This window comes from Phascolarctos cinereus, unplaced genomic scaffold (assembly GCF_003287225.1).
Source record: "Phascolarctos cinereus isolate Bilbo 61053 unplaced genomic scaffold, phaCin_HiC Scaffold_1;HRSCAF=81, whole genome shotgun sequence".
NCBI lineage: Eukaryota > Metazoa > Chordata > Mammalia > Diprotodontia > Phascolarctidae > Phascolarctos > Phascolarctos cinereus.
Genome location: NW_027555514.1, coordinates 233,899,860 through 233,923,867, shown reverse-complemented (window position 1 = coordinate 233,923,867; position 24,008 = coordinate 233,899,860). Strand labels below are relative to the sequence as shown.

Sequence of the window (24,008 nt, the reverse complement as noted above, 5' to 3'; positions counted from 1 at the left end):
CATTGGCACTTTTTCATAGGATTATAAAATTTCAGAGTAGGAAGGGATGTTAGAGATCACAGATCTCTATAGAGATGAAAGAAATGAGACCCAGAGAGGGGAAATGCATCATGTGCACAAAGATTCTTCCTGGCTGAGAACACAGCTCAGACTCTCACTCTGAGGGACTCAAAGAAACTCAGATGTGGAAGATACCTCATCTGACTTCCTCCCCAGGGCAGGACGACTGCCTACCAGCTCACTGACAGGGTCATCTGGCCTCTGCTTGGACACTTCCAGGGATGGGGTGCTGTGTATACTAAGGCAGCTATTCCACATGCCAGAGTTTTTCCTCTGACTAAGCCCAAAATCTGCCCTTCTGTAAGTCTGCTATTTTTTTCTGTAGGGATAAGAGCTCTAATCCTGTCAGTTAACTAGCTTGTATTTTCAGTTTAAAGTCAAACAATGGGATTTATGCATTTGAGAATAAATAGGTTGTGAAAGATCCTGCCAAGAGATGGAAATGTTTGTAGTTTTATTTATGGACAATTTAAATAACTTACCTCTCTGACATCTACCATCCACCCTCCATCAACAAACAGCAAGACATTGTACATTTTCTCTTTTACTTCAGCAGTTAGGGCATCCAAATGACCTTTCCATATGCCATAGTCCATCTGCAGAAGAAACATGATGTACGCTTAAAATCAAGGCATGAAATATTTCTAGAACACTGAGCAAGATGGGGTTTGGGAGACAAGAATTCTAAAAAACATATAACGCAGCTGCTGACTGTGATAACAGTCAATACCAACAACTTGCAGATTAAATAAATTCTTCAAATTCCAACTTCATTAATGAATATTGACTACCTATTAAAGAATTTTTTTCCATTCTGTTTAATTATTGGGAAAAATATTAAACAGATGGCAGGACAATTAACAAAAAGATCAGAGTATTTTTATTAACCTGTTCCAATGAATGCATACCTGTCAAAAACATAACCTTTTAAAAAAAAGCGTGTAGTTAAATTTAATCAAAAAATTATATTTCATTACACACACACCCACACCCACATGCAAGATTTAACTTACTTCATATTTCTTTTCTTTGTGCTCATGAGCTACTTTCTCTGTGAAGGAAGCTTGAGGTATCAAAGTAGGTTTATGTGGAGCTGAATTCATATGCTTGAACCACTCATTAAAAGTTTCATGAGCTTCCTAAAAGTCAAGAAAAGGCTTTCAGAAACATTTACTGTCATTGGTTTTGAGGATTACCAATTTTGGCACATTACTGCAGGGCCCAAGTTAAAAAATGGCTCAGTATTTATATTACCAAGAAATTGCTTTGACAAACAGGTTGGCAATGATTATCAATCATCAAAAATATTTACATAGTGTTTTCTGGGTGCTATTATTTTTCCAGGCATGCCAAACACTGAAAACCTAAAATCTACTGCTGCTCAATTTACCTGGCCCAAAACACAAACATCAAGCTACATTAATACAAAATCACACAACATTCTTAACACTCTCAGCTCCTTTTTTTTTTTTTTTGGCGAGGCAGTGGGGTTAAGTGACTTGCCTAGGGTCACACAGCTAGTAAGTGTTATGTGTCTGAGGACGGATTTGAACTCAGGTCCTCCTAAATCCAGGGCCGGTATTCTATCTACTACAACACCTAGCTGCCCTTCTCTGCTCCTTCTTAACCCAAGCATGGGACTTAGCTTCTATTTCAGAGAAGTAAAGACTAGACTGATTCCTTGGTTGTCATTCGGTCCTTTGTATCTTTTACACATTCATCACATTCTATGCTATATGAATTATCTGTGTGTGTCATATCCCCCAACTAGATTGTAACTCCATAAGAATGAGGACTGTGTTTCATTTAATCTTTCAGTCTTCCAAAACCTGGAGCACAGTGCTCTGCATACAGTAGTCACTTAATAAACGTTTTCTGAGTTGTACTGGACATCAAGTTCTGGTTTTTCACCACACCATCTAAGATGGCATCATGTTGATTAGGTCACGGTCATGGGGTCAACCCCTAGGTGGGTCAGATCCATGGTTAAAGGCTGCACCCCTAGTTACAAAAATACTGGGTTGGTCATAAGGGAAACTGGGCAAGAAAACATGAATCTACCATCACGACCATCACTCCTGGAAAATTTCTGAGAGTGAATCAGTAATGTCTCGCCTACGAAGGACAGGACATTTGTTTTTTTCCCCTTCAAATTCTTACCAAATAAGCTCTGATGCATAAGTGTTCTCTGATAGCATTGTCATCTTCCGCTGGAAGTGGATTTTCCATCCCTTGTTCTTCCCACTGATTGTAAATTTCTGCTATTGAATCCTGGGGAATTTTCACAAACACTTCTTTGGCAGCTTCGTGTTTTTTAGATGCTATGTACAGAACAAAGGTGCAGAGCATTTTAATATTTAGCCAGTCTTTTCAGCACAAAAGTTTACTAATAAGTTAAGGCTGCAAGAATCAGTTCATTAGCAGGCAATTTTTTTCTGATGGGAAAAATGAAATTTGCTTTTGTTTTAGGTGTCAGAATATATATATTAAAGTGCTTGGTGAACTGTTAATAAAAGTTTTGCTTTTTTTTCCCCCCAAACACGACTGTCACTTCTCAATGGTCCTCTTGCCCCCATACAATGCACCCTTGTGATGAATAAAGCAGTCAAGTAAAAAATCACAATTGTCATGTCTGACAACGAATGTCTTGTTCTTCAACTACAGCTGATTACCTCCTGCTGAGAGGGGGGAGGCTATTGACTAGCTGAAATCACCACTGATGACTTTTATTTTTCTTAAGAGATGAAGTATTAAATGCGCTTGAGTCATTAAGTGTAGTTAACATTAAATACTGAGCAACAGATCTGCCTAGTGGCCTGCACAGAAAATCCTAAGTTTTTAAAAGCAATTATAAGTAAGTTACTGATGGAAACAATCAAGTAAATGGTGTTTTCAAAAGCAGTTAATGAAAGTCTAATAATTTTCAGATTGCACTCAACATAAAATTATGGATTATTAAGGAAATACTTCTAGAGCTCTTGGTTTAGATGGAGGCTTAGTATATAGAGATATACTTAATTCTCTTTTTAGCTCAGGGAACATTATCTCAAAAAGAAGCTTAGAGACAAATGATCTATCAATATGGAGTACAAAAACCCAACAAAAACCTTAAAAGAGAATATACCGTACCCAAGAACTTCCTCATGATAGCATTGCCTTGCTTTAGTGCCTCAGCCCTTTGTGCAGGATCAAATACTAACCAGTCGATCACATCAATCTTCAAGCGGTCTTCCTTAAAAAGAAAGAGAAAGGCAACTATTCAGTCTAAAGTTCAAGTTCTTCTCAAAAAGGTAATGTATTCCATGTTTTGGGTCGTGCACTCTAAGCATATTTTAAAAGTCTGGAAGACTCAGGTTGTATTATTTTATGTCCTCAATGACTGTCCCACAGACTCTAAAAGCTGACCAGCTTCCTATCTCCCCTGTAGATTCTATAGCTCTCCATTAAACTAGGAATCTGGAAACAAAGATTCTCTTTACAATTCTGCCACCTGACATCTATGTGGCCCCTCCTTTCTAAGTCAGTTTGGGGGTGCTACCACGGCCTTGTTGGTTGTTTTCTAAATAGGAGAATGCTGCTTCCTAGTTTCATTATAAAATAAAGGAACAATTGTAAAGATAAGAATCAATTCTTTTTTTAGTGATTGTAATGACCTGGGGAAGGGGGATCACCAGTATTTAAGAATCAATCCATCACAACGATGCTTTACATCTTTTAAGACAAGCTCTGGCACCTCTGCTGTCTCCATGGTAGAAGGGTGGCAGAAGACCAGAACTGTACTTGTTTGTCCAACAGCTCCTGTAAATCACTCTTCCCATTTGGAAGGCCCACTGGCACTGCCATTCAACACATGCAAAACAACTCATCACCTTCCTCCCAAGCTTCCTCCCCACAACTTCCCTACTGATGGCAGTGGTGTGCTTTCAGGTGCCCCGGTTCAAAACCTTGGAATCACCTCTGACTGTTCACTATCTCTTGTATCAAATCACTTGCCATTTCCTGCTGAATCTACCTCTACCATACTGCATACACATACCCCTTTCTCTATTCATCCAGCAAACTACTCTAGTCCAGGTTCTCATTATTTGTGGTAAGGTTTCCCAATTTCCCTTTCTCTAGTCTATCATTCACACAGCTGTCAAAGCAAATTTCCCAACAGATACAGTGAAACCTCTCTGCTCAAAAATCAAACAAGCTGAGCTTCAAAGGAATCCTGGGGATTTTAAGAGGTAAAGGGTGTTCATTCTGGGCATGGGGGCAGCTGGTACAAAAGCAGACCTAGGAGGAGTGTCGTGTCAGGAAAAGCAAGGCCAAAGCAAAAGCAAAGCGGATGAAGGGGAGTAACGTATGAGGCTGGAAGGGATGGTTTTAGCCAGGACGTGAAATGCCAACTAAAGAAGTTTGGATGTGGGACCACCTTCAGTGGCTTTCAAGTGCCTATAGCATAAAGTATACATTCTTTAGTTTGGCATTTAAGGTCCTTGACAATCTGAGTCCAACTACATTTCCAGCTTTATTTATATTATTCTCCATACACTGTCTATTCCAGCCAAAATGGACTACCCTCTATTAGCTGAACTCAATCTGCTGCATAAAGGATTCTGGCTAATTCACTGAAACTAGATCCATGAAGTAATATCACAGAGGAATTATGTGCCACAGAGGTTCTGACCTACAGGTCACATAAGTTACTGCAAGGTTTCTGCAAATCCATATGTGCACCAAGTATTGTCCTCTGTTCTTTATATAGCTGCACAACAAAATGTACAGTGTGAATGTTTTCTTCAAATGTTGCTGCTGATGTAAATAATAAAAATCATTTGTAAATGCTAGAGAATTCAAAATACCCTTTGGTCATATTACGTATCCTTGAATCAATGGATACTAGAATTAGAAAAATAATCATATTGGAGAAAAAGTCTGAAAATTTATGAAAGTTTTCAATGTTAAAAAAGAGCTTCACATACTTGAAAAGGTTGGGGAAAACACTCTGTGTAGCATTTCTCTGGTTTTTATAACTATAGTTACCTCTGTAGTGACAGTATCTAGGGAAGGTGCCATATCATGATGACTAAAGTCGCCAGTATCTTTCTTTCGAATGTTCTCAACCACAGTTTTTGTTATTGTTGCAACATCCAGACCTAGAGAGTGAAAAAAAAATGCTTATGGCCAACTCAGGATCAGAGAAAGATTTTAAAGAATCTGAGTACTGCCACCTTGTAAATTAAGTAGAATAAGGTGAACACAAATCCCCACTAATACTCATCATTGGCAGGCTCCAGGAGCATCTGTCACAGCACTACTTAGCAACCCATTGGTTTAGAGGTGATGAAAGTAAATGACAGATTCTAAGGACTCTTAAAAACCTTTATCCTATCTTAAAACATACACTACAGAACACATAAGAGCTACTCTCAAAAGAAACCTTTTGCAAGTTTTGTCACTAGTGAGACAGATGTTACAGTCAAGCAGGGCACAAAATGACCTACTGGCTACTTCAAGAAAAACGGGCAACCTGCCTACCTGCTTCTTTAGCCAGTTCCAAACAGTGATGACGCTGTTCAAATTCTGTAACACCTTCCAAAAAGGCTGCATATTGAGCAATGGCTAGATCTTGAGGCAAGTGGCAAGTATAAAATGCTATGAGGCTGATGTGTTTCTCACACATTAACAGCTGCAAAATAGAAAAATGCTCAACATATACCACAGAAATAAACAGAGCAAACCAAACTGACAGCAAAGTGCTAAACAGTCACTGACTCTGAGCTTTAAAAAGCATTTAATAATAATTAAATGATTTCCCCTGGTTCATGGGCAGTACTTTGGTGACTTTTCTATCTAAAATGAGCTAAATATTACTTTTAATTTGATTTTCACTGAATCAAGTTTCAGATGTGAGATTCTTGCCATTTACCTGAATGTAGGTCTTTAAAACTTCCACAGACACTTCTTCCTTTATGGAGGAAAAAATAAGCATACATATTCAGTGATAAACACACAGAACAGCTCTTATGCCCCCAGCAATGTAAAAGAACTTCTACTAGCAGACAAGGATCCTGAGATTCTTACATGGATGCTAACATATAAATTAAAACAAATATGAAATACAATTTAAGTACCATACATTAGCTATTTAAGTTACTGGGCTTTACTAATCTAATCACTGTAGTGAACTCAAATTTACTTTGGTCAGAATCGAGGTCAGCACTTGGAAGCTTACTCTCTCATCTGGCTAGAGGTCATTCAACTCCACATGCATCATAAGAGTCACTCTGCAAAAAACGTGCGGATGTCCTTTGTAAACCTGTTGTTACTGATGGGAGAACTCTCAGAGCATGTCCTGCTGCTGACATACTACGAACACCCTGGTAACTGTGCAGTCCTCCTCTTCTCACCCCTTGTGTCCAGGCACTCCTGGGGGCAGACACCACGGCCTTCTGACTCCACTGAGATGATTCAGGCCATCTGTCAGGCGGGATCTCCCTCAAATCCCCTCCTCCATTTCTCTAAACTTCCCAAAATCACTCTTACCACTTGGCTCTCAAAATGCTTATTTCCAGGCTCAGGTCTAATCCCTGACTTCTCTCCTTTCTCCCCCTCCCTCTCATTTGCTACAGGACCCCACTGATCATTTCTCTCTCATTCCAATGGCTCTTTGCTACCTAACTACAAATGAGCTCAGGCCTCCTCAATTCTAAAAAGCCTTCAATATATCAACTCCATTGACAATTGTCACCTATCTGGCATGCCTGCCACTCGCTGCCAGCTTCATGCCCAAACTTCCTCATTACCCACGCTTTCCTCTTCCCCCACTGCAAAACAGTCTGTACCTCAGCCCTTGCTGCTTAAAGGTCAATGGCATTTTAGCTGCTAAATCAAGGTTCCATCTTCTTGAACCATATTCAGCATCTGATACCACTGACCATCCTTTCTCACTTGGTACTCCACTCCGCTTCAAGACATTATACTTTCCCGGTTCTTATTTTAAATATCTAAACCATTTTCTCTGGCTCCTCATTCTTCTTCTGAGCCTGCAACTATTCCCTAAAACTATTCTTGGCCTCTTCTTTTATCTGTCATCATTTGGTTCCGTAGCTTTGATGACCACCTGCATGCTATGTCATGTCCAAATCTCTACCTCCAGTCCAGAACCCTCTTCTGAGCTCCAGTCTCAGAGTTCCAACCACGTGGCAGGCATTTCCACCTGCAGGACCCACTGGCACCTCACACTCAACATGTTCAAAGCTCCATTCACCAGATGTGGTGGAAAGAGCACTGAACCTGAGCACTAGAGTCATGGGACCTCAATTTGAGACCTAGCTCTGCCACTTACCAGTGAGCAAATCCCTGGGCTACTCTGGGCCTCAGTTTCCTCATCTGTAAAATGAGAGGATTAACCTAGGTGCCCTGTAAGGTTCCATCCAGCTATAGATCCATGATCCTATGACTTCATCTCCCTAGAAGTACTTCTCCTTTAATTGTTTGTCTGTAGCCCCAGTCTTCCCTGGTTTTACACCTGACTTTCCTCCAAATCTCACCTGGCAAAGTCTACCTCTGCAGGCTCTCCAGCACTCATCCCTTCTCCTCTATCCCCACCTTTGTACAGGTTCCCCTTACCACAAACCCAGAGCACTGCAGTCGTCTTTGGCTAGGTCCTCCTACCCTAATCTGAACTCACGTCACAGCTGCCAGTAAGTTTTACTCACGGACATTGTCATGTGACGCCTCTGTTCAAAAAGTCACCAAGAGCTTCTGTCTCCCAGTCCAGTTCACACTCCTCTGCCTGGCATGTACAGGCCTCAACATTTGGCGCCACCCCCTCTTTCCAGCCTCTTCTCCTGTTGCTTTTCCCACTCTTGTGAAATAGGATTGTCTACTCTCTGATCATGTCTTCTATTCTCCCAGTTCTGTGCCTTTGCTTAGGCTGGTCCTTAGACATGAAATGCCATCTCTCTTCCACACTGTGACCAGTAAATTCTTACCCATGTTTTAGATGCCACCTCAGACAAGGCTTCTTTCTTGGAGTCATACATAAAGTACTTTGAAGCATTCTGTAACTGCCCATCACTACTATTATTATTAGTATTCCCCCTTGACACACACAGTTTTGTTTTTTTACTTCTGTAAAGTAGCTTATTATCTCATTTTACCTATGCCAGTGTCTAATTTCCTACCACAGAAGTTCCATGAAGGAAGGGACTACTTCTTACTTAACTTTATCCCTCTTTAGTGCCCAACACACTGCTCTATACTCAGCAGACACAATACATATTTGTTGAATGAACACGAAAGACAGATCAGCCATTTCTGTTTACTTTGGTCTGTATTCCCAGAGTGCGAAAAAACAAAATGAGATGGGTCATGAATCGGAGAAGGTGTCCTGGTAGAATGCTCCTTCCTTTGGAAAGCCATTTATTAAATTCGTCCATCAAACCTATAACAAATTAATCCAATATTCGACATGAGTGGTAAAACCAAGAGAAAGGACATAGTCACAACCTAGAAATATTTGGTGCTATTTCTCTCCTGATTGCTCCAATAATTTACCTGTACAATTAACACCTTTTTAACCTTCTGAAATGTTGCTAATATGCCTTAATTCTTTAAACTCGAATTCTGTACCCTTTGTAACATAAAAGTGTTGATGAGCAAACAACTAGAAGGACCAAACACTGGGAACTAGTTGATTTTACAAAGTTTAAATGATTTGTTGAGAGTCATTCATATAGTTTTCCACCCACTCTTTATGAAGAATATTCTGAACAATACAATGAGAAAATCACTCAAACAAAATAAGACTAAAAAAAGCTTACCATCAATGTCACCCAAGATAAGGAACTTTTGAATTATATGGTAGTGTTCTTGATTCTCTTCTAAAACTCTCTGAAAAATAATTCACACTTTTCATAAACCATTCACTCATCCAGAATGTCTATTCACTGACTTCTGAAAGAACTTAGGTCAAAAGAAAGTTGAATGATAAGGGTCACCAGATGACTTAAAAAATGAAAATTGGAAGACTGTTAAAACGTGGAATACACAAAGTTCATAAATTCAGTTAAACACACATACAATTGATATACCACAAATCTTAAAAGTCGATTTCCAGAACTGACATTTGGATTAAACTAGATACCTTTTGTGGTAACTAGATGGTGGTATAGCGGAAAGAGTGCTAACTTGAGAGTCAGAAAGATCAAAGTTCAAATCACGCTTCAGACCCTTAAATACATGACCTTGAGCAAATCACCTAACCTTTCAGCCTTAGTTTCCTCATCTGTAAAATAGGAAATCAAATGAAATTGTACTTACATAAATAAAGCACTTCTGCAAACTTTAAAGTACAGTATAAATACTAGTGATTATTATTATTTTAGGACCTACTTAGATAAAGATTCTTTTCAAGGACTTCCCATTATTTATCCTGAGATTTCAATGGGAACAATTGGCTTATCACATTCAAAACATCTATTTGGATGTGAGCGGTGTTCAGCAAAAGAACAGGATAAAGACTAGTTACACCTCCACTAAATCTAGACGGGAGATTGGGGCCATGAGGGCATGAAGCAAGAACTGAAAGAGTCTGGAATGCTGTTAGATGCCCTTGTTTTTAAAAGTAGTGACATGAAAATGAGGATGGAACAAAAACTGAGCTTCTAATTTCTGCCTTTCACCAAAGCATCGATTGGCATTAGTTTTTATCTATTTTTTTTATTCCAAGGTACAGCCTAAGAATATGTAATTTAAATATTTACCTTTTTATCTGTAGCTTGGAGCTCTTCAAAAACTTTTTCTAAAGTCCAACTTTAAAAGAAAGAAAAAAAGGGACAGGGAGAAAATGTTAATAATCTTGAGGAAGACCATAAGACATACTTTAGAAAATAAAATTACTGCGGCCACTCAAAGACTCACTTTGCTTCCAAATATTCTCGAGGTAGTTCTTCAGTTTCATCTAATGATATAACTGAGGTCCGAACTTCCTGTTCCACCAAACTGTCCACCATCACCCTAAAGTAGGCCCACACTGTATCTTCCCAGGTTTCGCAGACTGGGAGAAGCTTTTTTCCCCACCCAAAAAGAAAACAATTACAAATATACAAAAAGTCACCTGGAACATAATTTGCCTAAAAGTAAAACTGTCATCAAAAATGTGATTTTTATCCAATTTCATGGAAAATCTAATTCTTCAAATTATAAACATTATCTTCTAAAGGGTTTGCAATGCTAAGAAATCTTCCATACTGATTTCACAATGGAATGCCCTTTATGTAGCATTTCAAATAGCTAATTTAACACTTCCCAAGACAGGAAAAAAATCCCATCAAAATAGAGTTTAAACAGGCAACCATGCATTCATCGTTTCTGAACATAAACTGAGATAGCAAGTGTGGTTAAAAATGTTTATTAGTAATAATAATAAAATTTGATATTAATCTTCAGTAAATAAATTCAAACAGGGGAATTGCTTATTACATATCTATGATAAGATAACCAGCAAGACAACGGAGTATTCTATTGTGAATATCCCTTATTTTTCCACTTATTTATAGTATGGCATAAGCTTACAAGATGAATTATGTAAGGATTAGTGGAGAATCTTATGTACCCAACTTTGATCAATGGAAAAACACTGCAAATTAGTATAAAAAAGGCTTACATACTTGCTTGAGGTTCCCACTTAAGGCGGCATAGATTGCTCTCTCATATCTATTAAACTGCTCCTAAAACACAAATGGGCATAAACAAACTTAAATGATTCAATTCCTCCTAATTCGTTCCCTTAAGTTCCAAACTGGAATTTTATACATTTTCCTACACTAATCTCTGTTTATTTAATACTTTCCAAATAGCGTATCTACCAAAGTAATTGTCTGGTGGAAAAACCAACACCAGGAATTCAAGTAACCATAACATCTAAATTTGAAAGTGAGGTAGTGATTTGTGAATAGTGAATGATATGATTATTTATTCAGATTATCATTCAGACATCCGTACACAAGGTTATTAACATTCAAATATAAAATGTAAATTTCTGCAGAAATTTATTAAATACAACCTCAATAGTGAGCTGTATTTTTATGAAACGTGAAACGAGGATGTCATATTAAAGACTTCCTACTTTGCATCTAATTTTATGTGCCACAAAACTAACACATTCTTTCCCCCAACCCCCAACCATTATTCTTTGTCCCAACTTCCCCATTCCTAACACAGGAAGCATCATTCTCCTAGTCAGTGAGACTTGAAATCTGTCATATTTGACTCCTTAGTCAATTACTAAAGTCCTGTCAATCCTTGCTTACCGAAGTCTCTTATTTGTCCTTTCAGCCCCCTTCTAATTACTTCTAATCTTTTCCCTTCAACGTATTTTGTTATACAGTTCTTAGATTAATCTTCTTAAAATACTCAAGTTCCAGTCCCCTCCCCACTGAAACCCAAACTCCCAACATGGTATTTGCAGTCCATTTCTAGGCATCCTGACCTTTACAGCCTTCTTTCCTTACAGAAAAAAAGGTTCTTCTTTAGATAACCATGCTCTGCACTCTCCTGCTCCCCTGTATGTTTCTGTGCTCTTCCTTCCTGGAATGCCTTCCTCCCTCCTTGGCCTATCCAAATCCTATTAAGACTCAGCTCAAGTCCCTTCTTTAAAGGCCTTCCTTCCCAGCATACTCAAGCTAACAATATTCTCTTTCTTTAAACTCATGGCAGATTTTTACACCATTCACTTAGGAATTCATCACGCACAACTGTGTGACATCTGCTAGATTATAAACTCTACTGAGGCAAGGAACAGGTTTTATTCTTTCTGTATCGCCCACAGTACTAAACACAGTGCCTTGCACATAATAGAACCTTAAAATTACCAAAATTATCTTCTGGATGAAACCAATCTTTTGTATGGTAATTTTGCATTGAGTTTTAACTTTCCAGATATTTTATACTTTGTCTCCATTCTTCCCTTATCTCTTCCCTCCTCCTGGAATTAGGGAAAACTTCATGGAGAAGGTGGCATTTGAGCTGGGCTTTAAAGAATGAACAAGAATTCAACAGGCGAAGAAAAGAAGAGAACATTAGAAGCACAGGGAATAACACAAACAAAAACGAAGAATGAGGCACAAACAAGGGTAGTTTTCTAGCGTGGCTACTGCACTGAGTACATAGAGGGGAATAACATGAATAAGGCTGGAAAAAGGGAGGGATGCTGGATTGCTGAGGGCCTTGAATACCAGGCAAAAGAGCTTGAATTTGCCTCTTTGTGCAGGAAGGAACCACTTAAGATTTTTGAGTAGAGGAATGACAAGAGTAGATCTATGTAGTAAAAATGCTATTTGTATTTAATATTACTATTTATTACTCATAGCAAAAATACTATTCCAACAATGGCATAATGGAACATTTGGAGGAAGCAGATCAGAGGCAAAAAAGTTTTATGATAAGGTTGTTGTGACGTCTAGGCAAGTGATGAGGGACTGTTCTACAGTGGTGGCAATGGGACTATGGAAAGGACAAATACGGAAAATATTGTAGAAAGGATACTGATAGAGCCAGGCAACTGACTGAATACAAGAAATGAAGAATTAGACATACTTCAAGTTCTAAAACACAAGAGACTAGATGAATAGTAATGACATAGAAAGTGAAAGCATAATCCTTGCACACAATAAGTATTCAATAAACATCTGCTGATTAAACTTCTAACATCTTCAAAAAGAGCTACTTAATCAACAGCCTATCAGTAGAAGCAGTGCTCTATATTTAAAAAGGCTCCATTACTACAGCTTGTTTGATTATCTTACATCTTCTGCCATTCTCCAACAGCTCATTTTCCAAATGCATCTATATGGATTCCCTTCCACTGGTTCTAGTTCTGTTCCTAGAATAAAAACAGCAAGGGAAGACAATTGGAATATAACTTAGAACACTAAATCCCTCCCTCAGACACTGCCAGAGGCTCAAACAAAAGCTACATCTCTTAGACACAGACACTTGTGAAATCCCCTACAGTACCTCCATCAATGTTTGGATCATGATATAATTTCCACCCTTCAAGTGTCGCAGCTCTCCATGCTTGACCACAACGTTTACAGAGACGCTGTGCCTACAAAAACAAGAAAGGACAGTTAGTCGGTAAAAAAAAAAGATTCTTTTTCTTTAAGTGTTTAAAAAAAGAGTAAAAAAAAAAGCAATCATCAGTATATAATATGTTACATGTCACAATTCCACGTAGCTCTTCAAAGAGCACAACAAAGGGGAAACTGTGCAAAACAGGGGCTACGACAACATCTGCGGCTCCTCAACTAGACTCTCCTACCTCTCCCCACCCTCTACCCTACTGGAAGAGCCATCAGCACAACCAGTCACCAGAGGCTCAGTCCAAGATTTAAACACAGAGTCATCAGATACAGCACCTAATCTGATGCACAATTAATATCCTACATGAATAATCTTAAATAACACAAGGAAGAGCATAAGAAAAAGGGGACAACAGTGGGCAAGTGAGGGGTTTTCTTTGGTTCACCTCTTCTGTCATCCCAGAACGGATAAGTGTGAAAAGGTATTTGAGTAATCTGTTATCATCTTCTCGATCCAAATCATCAAGTGGCATTTTCTGTCTTATAGGTGCATCAGGGTCCTGTAACAAAGATTTAGTTATTGAAAATTCATCACAGTCAATTCATCTTTATCACAACAGTGCCCAAAGCCATTCTAGAATAATATTCTATAATAATAATAATAACAACAACAACAACAACAACAACAACAATATTCTACATAATAACAAGAGAATTTTCACAATGCTGTTTGAAAAGACGGGTGAGGGAAGGGAAGAAGTGCTTCAACAGCCCACAGTTACCAAGTCCTTTACAAAGAACTTTTCTCACAACAACCCTATGAGGTAGATCATGAAAGAACTGCTATTTCTATTTTACTACTGGAAGGTCAAATACTGAAGCTGAAGCTCAAAATACTTTGAAAATACTTTTTACTAGGCTCAAAGTTAAAAACAAACTAAATACAAGGAACCTACAGAAGATAAAACACTCTCAATCCAAAAACATCTATCAAAATTTTTTTTATAGCAGTCTTTCCTTCAGGCAACACTTACCAATTCAGTAACAAGAGGACGAACACTTCCAACATGTGATATTAATTGTCGCTGTTTCAAGGTATGCAGCGTGTTTTCCCTGAAAATAAAAGCATATCATATTTTAAATATTTTTTTGATATCTAATTTTTTGTAACGTTAAAAAATTTAACCAATCATATTGGGAATACAAAGATACTAAAAACTTTCAAAAACCTTGAACTCAAAAGGTTATTTTATGTCTCTTAATAAATAATTTTGTTAAAAATATGAATATTCTTAATCTCTGTAAATCATGATCTTTACCTTTCACAACTATTTCATGTCAATTCTCTACATAAAAACCATGTAGAATTATGTGGTAACACAAAAGTGCTCCATAAAGTTCAAATGCAATGTATTATCACACTGTGGAGATGGCCTTGGGCTCTCAAAGGCTATGCTGGTTTTAACCCATGCTAGATGGGCTTGTTCCACAGTCCTGACAACAAAATGTCTCAGCTACCTAAGAACCAGCCTAACTAAGCATGGAGAAGCTGATTACCAATAGGACAGCCACTAGCTTATTAATTTTTTGGCCACAGAAACTCAAGATCCAAAGAAAAACACAAAATGGGCTTCCATACTGCGTAGCACCCTTCCACGGTCTGTAGAGATGGTGGTAGATGGTAGAAAAGGGAGCACAGGAGTGCTAAGCATCACAGATTTTAGACAGTCCGTAAGCTGTTGGTACTATACACAGAAGATCCCTTTGCAATTACCAACAGGTAGTCATACTATTAGGACAAGTAAATCAACCAATTCTGAAATTCTTGCTGTAAATTAAATCAGAAATTGCAGTTAAATTGAAGGATGGCTCATAGGCTCTCCCTGGAGCAGCAAATAAAAAGAGTCAGCAAAATTTGTTTCACCATGTACCCAAAACCAAAAAATATTTCATGGCACACTCAGTCACGTTCCCTTGCACGATAAGCACAAAGCAAAAAGACCAATCCAAACTGCAGCTTATGTGAATCAACATCTATTGCAGAGAATGAACAGGGAGAGACATTCTATCAAGGTGGGCATGAGGAAAATGGGAAGGGAATAAATATTTTACATAGCTCCTACTATGTGCCAGGCACTGTGCTAAGTACTTTTTATAAATATGTTGGAAAATATGGTTCAGTGTTAAGAAACAAGACATCAAAGGCTTATAGACTACACATAAGCCCCCTGCCTACATACCATGAATATTTTCTTCACAGAGGTGATGGGCACGTTAAGCGCTGAATCCTATCACAAAAAATTAAACTGACCATGTGTTGACAGAAAATGGCTAGCTATTGATGCAAGAGAGATTTCCAAACCAGCTGTGTACAGTCATGCCACTAACTTACTAAAGCAAAAATACTAAACCAGAACAGACAAAGATAAGATGGGGCATGTAATTATAACAGCTCTAATCTAAATTATTCAAATGAACTTCACCAACATGGGCCACTTCTACAGAAACTTATCCAATGCAAAGCAACACCCAAAACAAGGAGGCCAAAAGAGCTCCAAAATTTTCTCTTCCCCAAAACTTTCATTTCTTTGCTAAACAGAAAAATGGCAGCCAATAGCATGATGGGCTTAGAATATAAATTTATCCGTAAAGCCTTAAGAGTAGGATAAACAAAGATTACAACCAGAATCATCCCACAAAAAGGCAAAAACAAAACAAACAAAAAAAACCCAAACCAAGTTAGGAGAAAATGAGTTTGCAGAAAGGTTGAGCCAGATCATCTAACCCTAAATTCATCTCTGACCCTAACCCTAAACCCAACTCTGACTCCATCTGATTCTAACCCTAACCCTCCCCCTCTGCCTGCAATTTTAACCCTAACCTTCAGACTTCTAACCCTAAATTTATCCCAAAAGCATTTAAAAATGAAACTGGAAGGAAAACAGAAAAAGGAAAAGGTTTGCCAACATTTCCATAAAAAATCATTTTCTCTATTAATGACAGTGGAGCCATCCCTTATGAACTATAACATCAATCCCCATTGGGCTGTACAAGGAAGAAGAAATAGCAAAGTAAGTAAAGGTGGAAAAAGCAATTGGATCCTGAACTAAGCAGATACAGAGGAGTGAGTCTGTGCTAGAGATTACACAATTTGAGGTTGTGAAGGGATCCATTCTAAGCTATCTGAAAGAAGAAAAGATACTCAACAAATGGAAAAAAAGTCACACACATCATTGCTCTAGACCAGGCCTGCACAACATACAGCTCGCCAAAGATTTTAGGAGGCCCACAAAAAACGTAGAGGATGTAAAGCAGGCCTGCTTTAGACATAGGTTCCCAAAGTGGGCAATACTGCACCTTGGGGAACACTGGACTGATCCAGGGGAACAGTAGTAGTCTCAGGTGCAACTGGGGGGCACTGATTAAAAATAAGGGGACGGTGGAAATATAAGACGAGAAAATCTTGAAAAATGGTTCATACACATTTCATCTGTTGTGTAACAGAGTTAAAGTCATAGTGATTACATTATTTTCCAAATAAACATACAAAATGCAAGTTATAACCAATCAGTGGTGAAGTCTACCAACAGGTCTTAACAAACACGTGTTGGCAGGCAAGTGTGTCACACACGTATTATAGGGAAGTCCAGCATGCATGGGCAGGAATATGTGGGTATAATGACTAGTTTACAATATGAAAGTGTAAAGTTACATGATGCAATATTGCATCATCAAAATTTCAATGCAGGGAAAAAACCCACAAATTCACAATAAATTATTAAACTTAGGATGTCATTAAAAATTTATATATTTCTTGAAATGACACAAATTTAAAAAATAATAATAATAAAGGATTAAAGGAAGTAGATTTCCAGGGGGGTTTTTGAGTTAATTTTTTTAAAAGGGGGCAGTAAGCCAAATAAGTTTGGGAATCTTTGTTCTAGAAGGAAGATGATTAAGAAGACATCATTCTATTTGTTGGCATATATGGCATGTTCTATATGCTAAATTTCTTATCTCTATAACAAATAAGACTATCTGTGATGAAAATGAGAAAAGGCAGGCTTTCATAAATAATATCCCACTGCAATCCACATTTTCATCCATCTATGTTTTGAAAGGTACAAAGAATATAAGATATTCTTTTGTTGATAATACTGATTATGTTAAAAAAAAAAAAACTAAGCCAAAAAGCCAAAAAAAAAAGTCAACAAGGAAAGTCAATGAAACAATAGTCAAATACAATGGTTGATAGTAGTACCTCGTTGTCAAAGTTAAAGGGGGGCAGCTAGATGGCGTAATGGATAGAGCACTGGCCTTGAAGTCAGGAGGACCTGAGCAAGTCACTTAACCCCACTGCCTAGCCAAAAAAAGTTAAAGGACACATTCTTACTCTGTAAAAAAAACATACAATAATCAATGAGGGAATATACTTGATAAAGAGATTTGTTTGGAATGCTCTGTTGCATTAAAACAAAGTGATAATTTTTTTAAAGCAGCATCTAATTTGGTAGAGTAAATATAGCCTTAAAAGCTTGCTGCCAAAGGAGATGTTTCTCATATACAAGTTAAAATCATCTAAAATTTCTTGATGGATACAATGACAACTACTTTATTTAATAATCCTTTGATTATCAGTATCAAATGAGACATAAGAGAGATGTATGCTTGACAAGGTTACTTGGTAGTGTTACAGATAGTAGGGTCCAACTCAAATAGAAACAGGAGCCACTAAAGATTCCTGCAAGACATATATTGACTTAACTGTAATGTTACCTATGTTTTACTATATTTTAATTAATTTTGTTAAATAGTTCTTATTTATATTTTAATCTGGTTTATGCTACACTCAGAAGTATTGTGCACCATATTCAGCCCTTGGGTCATATATCTGACACCTCTGTTGTAGAGGATGTTCAGTGCAAAGTCTGAACAGAAAAGAGATGCCTTTTGATAAGCTAGGACAAAATTCAACAGGAAGAATACAATTTGGAAAAATGTGCGGTGCTCAATTATCCCAAGCTACTCCCTAAAACAATCATCTTGTTAACACCAAAATTTTGCCAGTAATACTACAGGATTGTGAACCATGGAATATTTTAATCTTGCAATGAACGAATGAAAAAAATATTTATTAGGCACTTAAAAAGTGCCTCACATTATGTTAAGTTTGGAGGATACAAATACACAGTCTTATTTGCTCAAGAAGTTTACTTTCTAGAGAGATAATTCACAAAGAGTAGTGGTGATCAGAAAGGGCTATTTTGGTGGGAAAGTTACAGGTATGGTGAGTGGGTCCATAGGAGAAGAGATGACACAATACATCCAGGACAATGGCAAAATTGATCTACCATGGTTCACAGTTCAAGAACTCTGGTAGGAGAAGGAATGGTGGAGGGAAAGGGATGGGTAAAGGGGGGAAAAGGAAAGACACATGGCAGGCACTAACAAAAGCCTGATTTAGGTGACCATGAAGAAACAGAAAAATGTATGGCTGGCAAAACAGGCCACAGCACATTTCCAACACGATCTTGAACACAAGATGTGGCATAGAGATCTAATCCAGAAGATGTAGTAAGAGTGAGGGATAACAAATGGACAAGCTAGTACTGTCTTGGTATTCACAAGTCCTAGAGGAAGGCCTCCACTACACAGAGCAGACCTTTCATGAGGATTTCAGGGAAGACATGAGTAAGAATCAAACTGGTTAAGAAGGGATGATGGGTTGTGATGTGGACTGCACTGATACGAAGACAGATTCACTGAAGTGTTTAGTACTGAGGATAGGACGAGGCAAATAAGAACATTTGTTAAAATTGCTTTTTGCAAAGTCTGGCTGTGTAAGAAAACAACTTCTCCTCTGTACTGAGGCTAACTCCACAAGAGCACTGGTGCTCTCACCTGTCACCACAGCTGACACCTACTACTATAAGGTTAATGCTACTACCAGACTGACACTGACACGGAGGGTCTTTCTCCCTGTAGGCAAAAAAGTGTCATGTGTTCCTTAGACTGGAATCATAATTACAACAGGTTTTGTGTTTCTGGTTTTGTTTTTTGCAATGGGGTTAAGTGACTTGCCCAGGGTCACACAGCTAGCAAGTGTTTGGTCTGAGGCTGGATTTGAACTCAGGTCCTCCTGACTTCAGGGCTGGTGCTCTATCCACTGTGCCACCTAGCTGCCCCATACAATTACCCTCCTACTTCTAGGGATATTTTATATTTACTAGAACCTTTCCTCTAAAACTGCAAAACACATTAGAACTCCCCCTCTTTTTCATTATAGCTCATTATTAAAGAGTACTTATGTCTCAACTCAAATAGCACCTTCCATAGTAAAATCCTGGTAGATTAACCCAGAATACAGATACTAATAATACAAGATCCCAACACTAACATTAAAAAGGGAATTTTACTCATTTTTGTCTTCCGGTGGATATTATTTTTCTCATTTTGTAAACAGGGAACCTAAAAGCACAATACAATTTGATGCAGAACTACCCAGAACATAAGCTGGTTCCCTTGAGACAAAGCATCTCCAGCCAATAAAACTGCTTTCTGGCAGTAATAAGAAATCTGACCATTTCACTAAAATCAAAGTGCACAGGCAAGTAGTTATTACAGAGATGCTCATTAATGTGGTCTAGTCTAACCTCAATAAGTCAGATAAAGAATGCAAATCTGCAGAAGTAATATCCTAATTAAGAATAGATTAGTCAAGCTGCAGACTTTATTTTTGGTGAATGAATGAGAAAAAAAACAACAACCACTAAACCAATGTCTGAGTTCTATAAAAATCAAAGGCAATCTGAGCTTTAAACATTTTTTTTTACATCAAGCTATCTTTTGTCCAAGAGTGCTCCTTGGCTTATGGTTACTGGCAGGTATTAGGGCATGGGAATATGAGAAAAAGGAATCAAAAGTGACAGGTCACTGGAGATATGCTGGAGGGACTTTACTGGAAGGCTAAAATACAGCCTGTAGAGAAAGAAGAGCAGCTATCCACATTCAGAGAAAGAATTAGGAGTCTGAATGCACATCAAGGCATACTATTTTTTCTCTCTCTCTCTCTCTTTTTTTTTTGGCTTCTTCTTTCTCGTGGTTTTCCCCTTTGGTTCTAAGTCTTCTTTATAACACGACTAATGTGGAAATGTGTTTAATATGATCGTACATGGATAACCTGTATCAGGTTCCCTTGGGGAGGGAAGAGTGGAGAGAGGGGGAGAAAATTTAGAACTCAAAGTCTTACAGAAGTGAATGTTGAAAACTAAAAATTAATAAATTTATATTAAAAAAAAGAAGAGCAAAGAAAGAAGACCACTTGATAGCATACTGTATTTGCTGTCCTTAGTAAAGTATTAAAAATGGTAGGCTGATGAACGACCCACCACCTCCTGATAGAAAGGCAACGGACTAAACAGGCAGAATGAGATATGTTTTGGACATAGGCAATGTAGTAATTTGCCCTGCTTCACTATGCATATCTGTTGTAAGGGCTGCATCCCCTGCCACCTCCCCCCCCCCCATTGTAGGGGGTGGAAGGAGAAAATGTTTCTTAATTGAAAAAAAAATTTAATTTAAAAAAGTGGCCTTCACTCTAAGAGGTTATTTCAATTACAAAGTTTATATGGGTAAAAAATAGTCTAAAAAACTTTAACAGTTTTTATTCATTGGCCTTTTATGGAGTCTAATATAGAACTTAAGACTTTCAGATACTTATGGTATAGTAACAGTCTTTTCAAACATATATAACAAATACCATGGTTCTAGACTCCTCAATAACATCTCAAAGTAGAAATTATTATTCAGTGCTTTGTAACAATAATGCTCAATATCTTCCTTCTTCCACAACAGCTTTATTCTGATGCCTGGCCAAGACACAGGGTCCCTGAAGATCATACCAACAGACTTAACTCTGACAAGTCCTCTAAAGCCGGAAAGGCTTCAAAACTATGGGCCTGGTGACAGAGATCTGCACTGGAGGACCAGGCAGGCAAATCTGGAGAGGGAAAACAAAAAAAGCTGGCCTGAATGTGTCTTTCCTTTTCTCTCTTTTTAAAGAAAATTAGACAAAAAGTTGGGGCTATTTCATTCACCTCTGGAAAAAAGGGATCACATATAAAGGTGATTTGCTAAGCAAAGCAGTTCTGTTTCCTTCTTCAATAATTCAAGGATCTCTGGCTTCTTCTGTCTGGGTACTCCATCCACTAAAGCAGACCTCAACTTCTCAGCAGGAGGTCTTCCAGCATTGTCCTTGATGACAAATCAATTATTCTGTAGCCAAAGAGCTAGTGCGCTTCTCCAAACTCAGCTGGGCTAATCCTGACTTAAACGGCAGCCTTTAGCCAGCTTGCTGTAGTTTTTTTTATAGAGATGTAGGCTGATGGTCCTGATGCATTATTCTTTTATCACACATGCTATGAAGAGTTTTCACATGATTTTAAAACTTGTCTCCAAGGATGAATAAATGAATAACGCATGTATTAAGCACTTCCTTTGTGCAAAGCACTGTGCTAAGCTCTGGGGATACACACAGACAAGTCAGACAGCCTCTGCTCTCAAACAGCTCACATTCTAATAGGGGAGACAATGCTAATGGAACGGTTCAGCTGCAAGTCAGGTAGAAAGGACCCAGGGTCCTTAGAGTGCACCAGCAAAGCTGACTGTGATGTCTCTTCTTTAATCTCTTTTCCACTGATACAATAATATCAGTTTCTGATTTTGATCCATTTGACAGTGCCAAGGACTTTGGTGCCAAGAGTGCTCTTCTACGGGGCTTCAGTAGCTGTGACTGGACCACCTGTAGAAGCAGCTGCCAGGCTACCTCTCCAGGAAGGGCTGCTCTCCAGGATGATGGCCAAGGGCACTGGGCTGGAAGCACATTCCTAAGGCTCTTGGGTTTGGAGTCCTAGACCATCACCATTGGGGTCTGAAGGGAGATGGTAGTCAAGGTGGTAGGGGTGGTTTGACTTGCCTGGCACATGCTGCCTTCTATTCTCCCTTGGGGTGCCCTGCTGCTTAAGCTAGGCTGCCTTGCATGCCCTGACAATGGTAGTTGGTTGAAATGGCTGACTTCTCACCAGGAGATGAATACATACCATATTCCAAGGTACAGAGTAGCAGTGATTCGCAGTGGTGAAAGCAGAACCCATACCTAAGAAATTATGGACCCGTGAAGTGCTGAAGTTATCTTCTATATTCATGTCACGTCACGTCATGTCATGTCACCCACTGACTCAAAACTCTGCAGTGGCTCTGTTCTGAGTATCAAATAAAATTCAAACTCCTTAGCCAGGCATTTGTGGCCCTCCAGATCAGAGGCCAACCCTACTTTTCCACTTTTATCACCACCATATGCTCTAAACTCCAATCAAACAGGACCATCTGCCGTCCCCTGCACACTCCCTGAGATTTCCTGCTTCTATACCATTGCTTACCATTTTCCCTAGCCCTAAAAAACTGATAATTCTCTACCTGCAGATTCTCAACATCGTTTAAAGGTCAAATTAAATGCTCTTGCTTCAAAGATATTTTCCTTAATCCTCCTAATTAATCAATATAAACCCCCTTCCACGTCACACAGCACCTTCCTTAGATTCTTATGGTTTCTTTATGATTTTGAATTGTAAGTATTTATGTAATTCTGCTATCCACCTGGGGCAGCAGCGGATAGAGTGCCAGCACTAGAATCAGGAAGACTCAACTTCCTAAGTTCAAATCTGGCCTCAGACACTTACCAGATGTGTGACCCTGGGTAAGTCACCTAACCCAAGTTGCCTTAGTTCCTCATCTGTAAAATGAGCTGGAGAAGGAAATGGCAAACCACTGTAATATCTCTGACAAGAAAATCCCCAAAAAGGGGCCACAAAGAGCCAGATATGAATAAAGTGACTGAACAACAACAGCTATCACCTACTGGATTGCAAAGCTCTATGAGGGCTCTAAACAAATATCTGTATTTCCTCCATCACCCTGCATAATAGTATATCCGTAGCAGGTACTTAATAAATGTTGGGTTGGATGTTCAGTGACTTACCAATATACTGATTTTGCATAAAACTCGATGTTATCCGAGAAATCTCCAATGTCATCCTTGGCAATACTCTCTAGCCAATCTACCACCAGCTGGAAAAGCAAATAATCCTATTAACCACAATTTTAAGATCTATACTTCTTTGAAGTAGGCTTTCTAACAAAAACTTGGTAAAAACATTTTTATTTTCTTCTAATTTATCTAGGCATGACAAATGACCACAGGTGATTTTTCCAAGTAATTAGTACTGCAGCAGGAGAAAGTCAGATACATTTCAGCAGTAAATCCTATAACGGGCCAGCTTCTCAAAGCCTAATTCCAGAAGGACTTCTGGAAGAGACGTACTTTTCATCTCTACCACATTAAGAAACCTGGGAGACTGTATTACAATCTCCATGTTATTTCTCTTAGCTTCAATAAAATTAAGTAAATTTATCCAGAGGAAAAATATGGTGCAAAAACTTTAATTTTACATGTGCTGTTTGTATTTCTTTAAGTTTTTTTTTCTAAAGAATTTTTCCTATATTTTAAAAAAATAAAGTCCCAACTCGTACCTGGCTTTGTCGAATAAGTGAATCTCGTTGAAATAGTGTATCCACAACTGTCTTTTCACTGGCATTTAGAGACTGTTTAAGAACAAACATTTCCATTATAATAAAAACTCTGCCATTATAATATTATTATCTCAAAACTGTATAAGAGAAAATTTGAGAGTAGGGAGGAAATAACTTCAATAAGTTACTCTACAGGGGAATTTAAACCTTTATAAAATGACAATAACACGTTTTTTATTTCCTTCTTGTAAAAATTTCTTTCTTCTAAAAGTGTCAGGAATACATCTC

General features: G+C 38.3%; 1 protein-coding gene across 1 annotated transcript in view; it reads right to left on the bottom strand.

Moving 5' to 3' along the window:
- NUP107 (nucleoporin 107) overlaps nt 1–24,008 on the bottom strand; it is a 51,521-nt gene that overhangs the window by 3,626 nt on the left and 23,887 nt on the right. Inside the window, exons 9-26 of the mRNA XM_020990223.2 lie at nt 23,721–23,792; nt 23,170–23,258; nt 14,168–14,246; nt 13,580–13,693; nt 13,069–13,159; nt 12,858–12,934; nt 10,722–10,781; nt 9,973–10,118; nt 9,816–9,864; nt 8,874–8,943; nt 8,376–8,494; nt 5,975–6,013; nt 5,584–5,734; nt 5,089–5,201; nt 3,190–3,292; nt 2,221–2,381; nt 1,074–1,199; nt 543–656 (exon numbers count right to left, since the gene is read on the bottom strand). Of these exons, the coding sequence (XP_020845882.1) occupies nt 543–656; nt 1,074–1,199; nt 2,221–2,381; nt 3,190–3,292; nt 5,089–5,201; nt 5,584–5,734; nt 5,975–6,013; nt 8,376–8,494; nt 8,874–8,943; nt 9,816–9,864; nt 9,973–10,118; nt 10,722–10,781; nt 12,858–12,934; nt 13,069–13,159; nt 13,580–13,693; nt 14,168–14,246; nt 23,170–23,258; nt 23,721–23,792 (1,773 nt within the window). The remainder of the gene's footprint in view (nt 1–542; nt 657–1,073; nt 1,200–2,220; nt 2,382–3,189; nt 3,293–5,088; nt 5,202–5,583; nt 5,735–5,974; nt 6,014–8,375; nt 8,495–8,873; nt 8,944–9,815; nt 9,865–9,972; nt 10,119–10,721; nt 10,782–12,857; nt 12,935–13,068; nt 13,160–13,579; nt 13,694–14,167; nt 14,247–23,169; nt 23,259–23,720; nt 23,793–24,008) is intronic.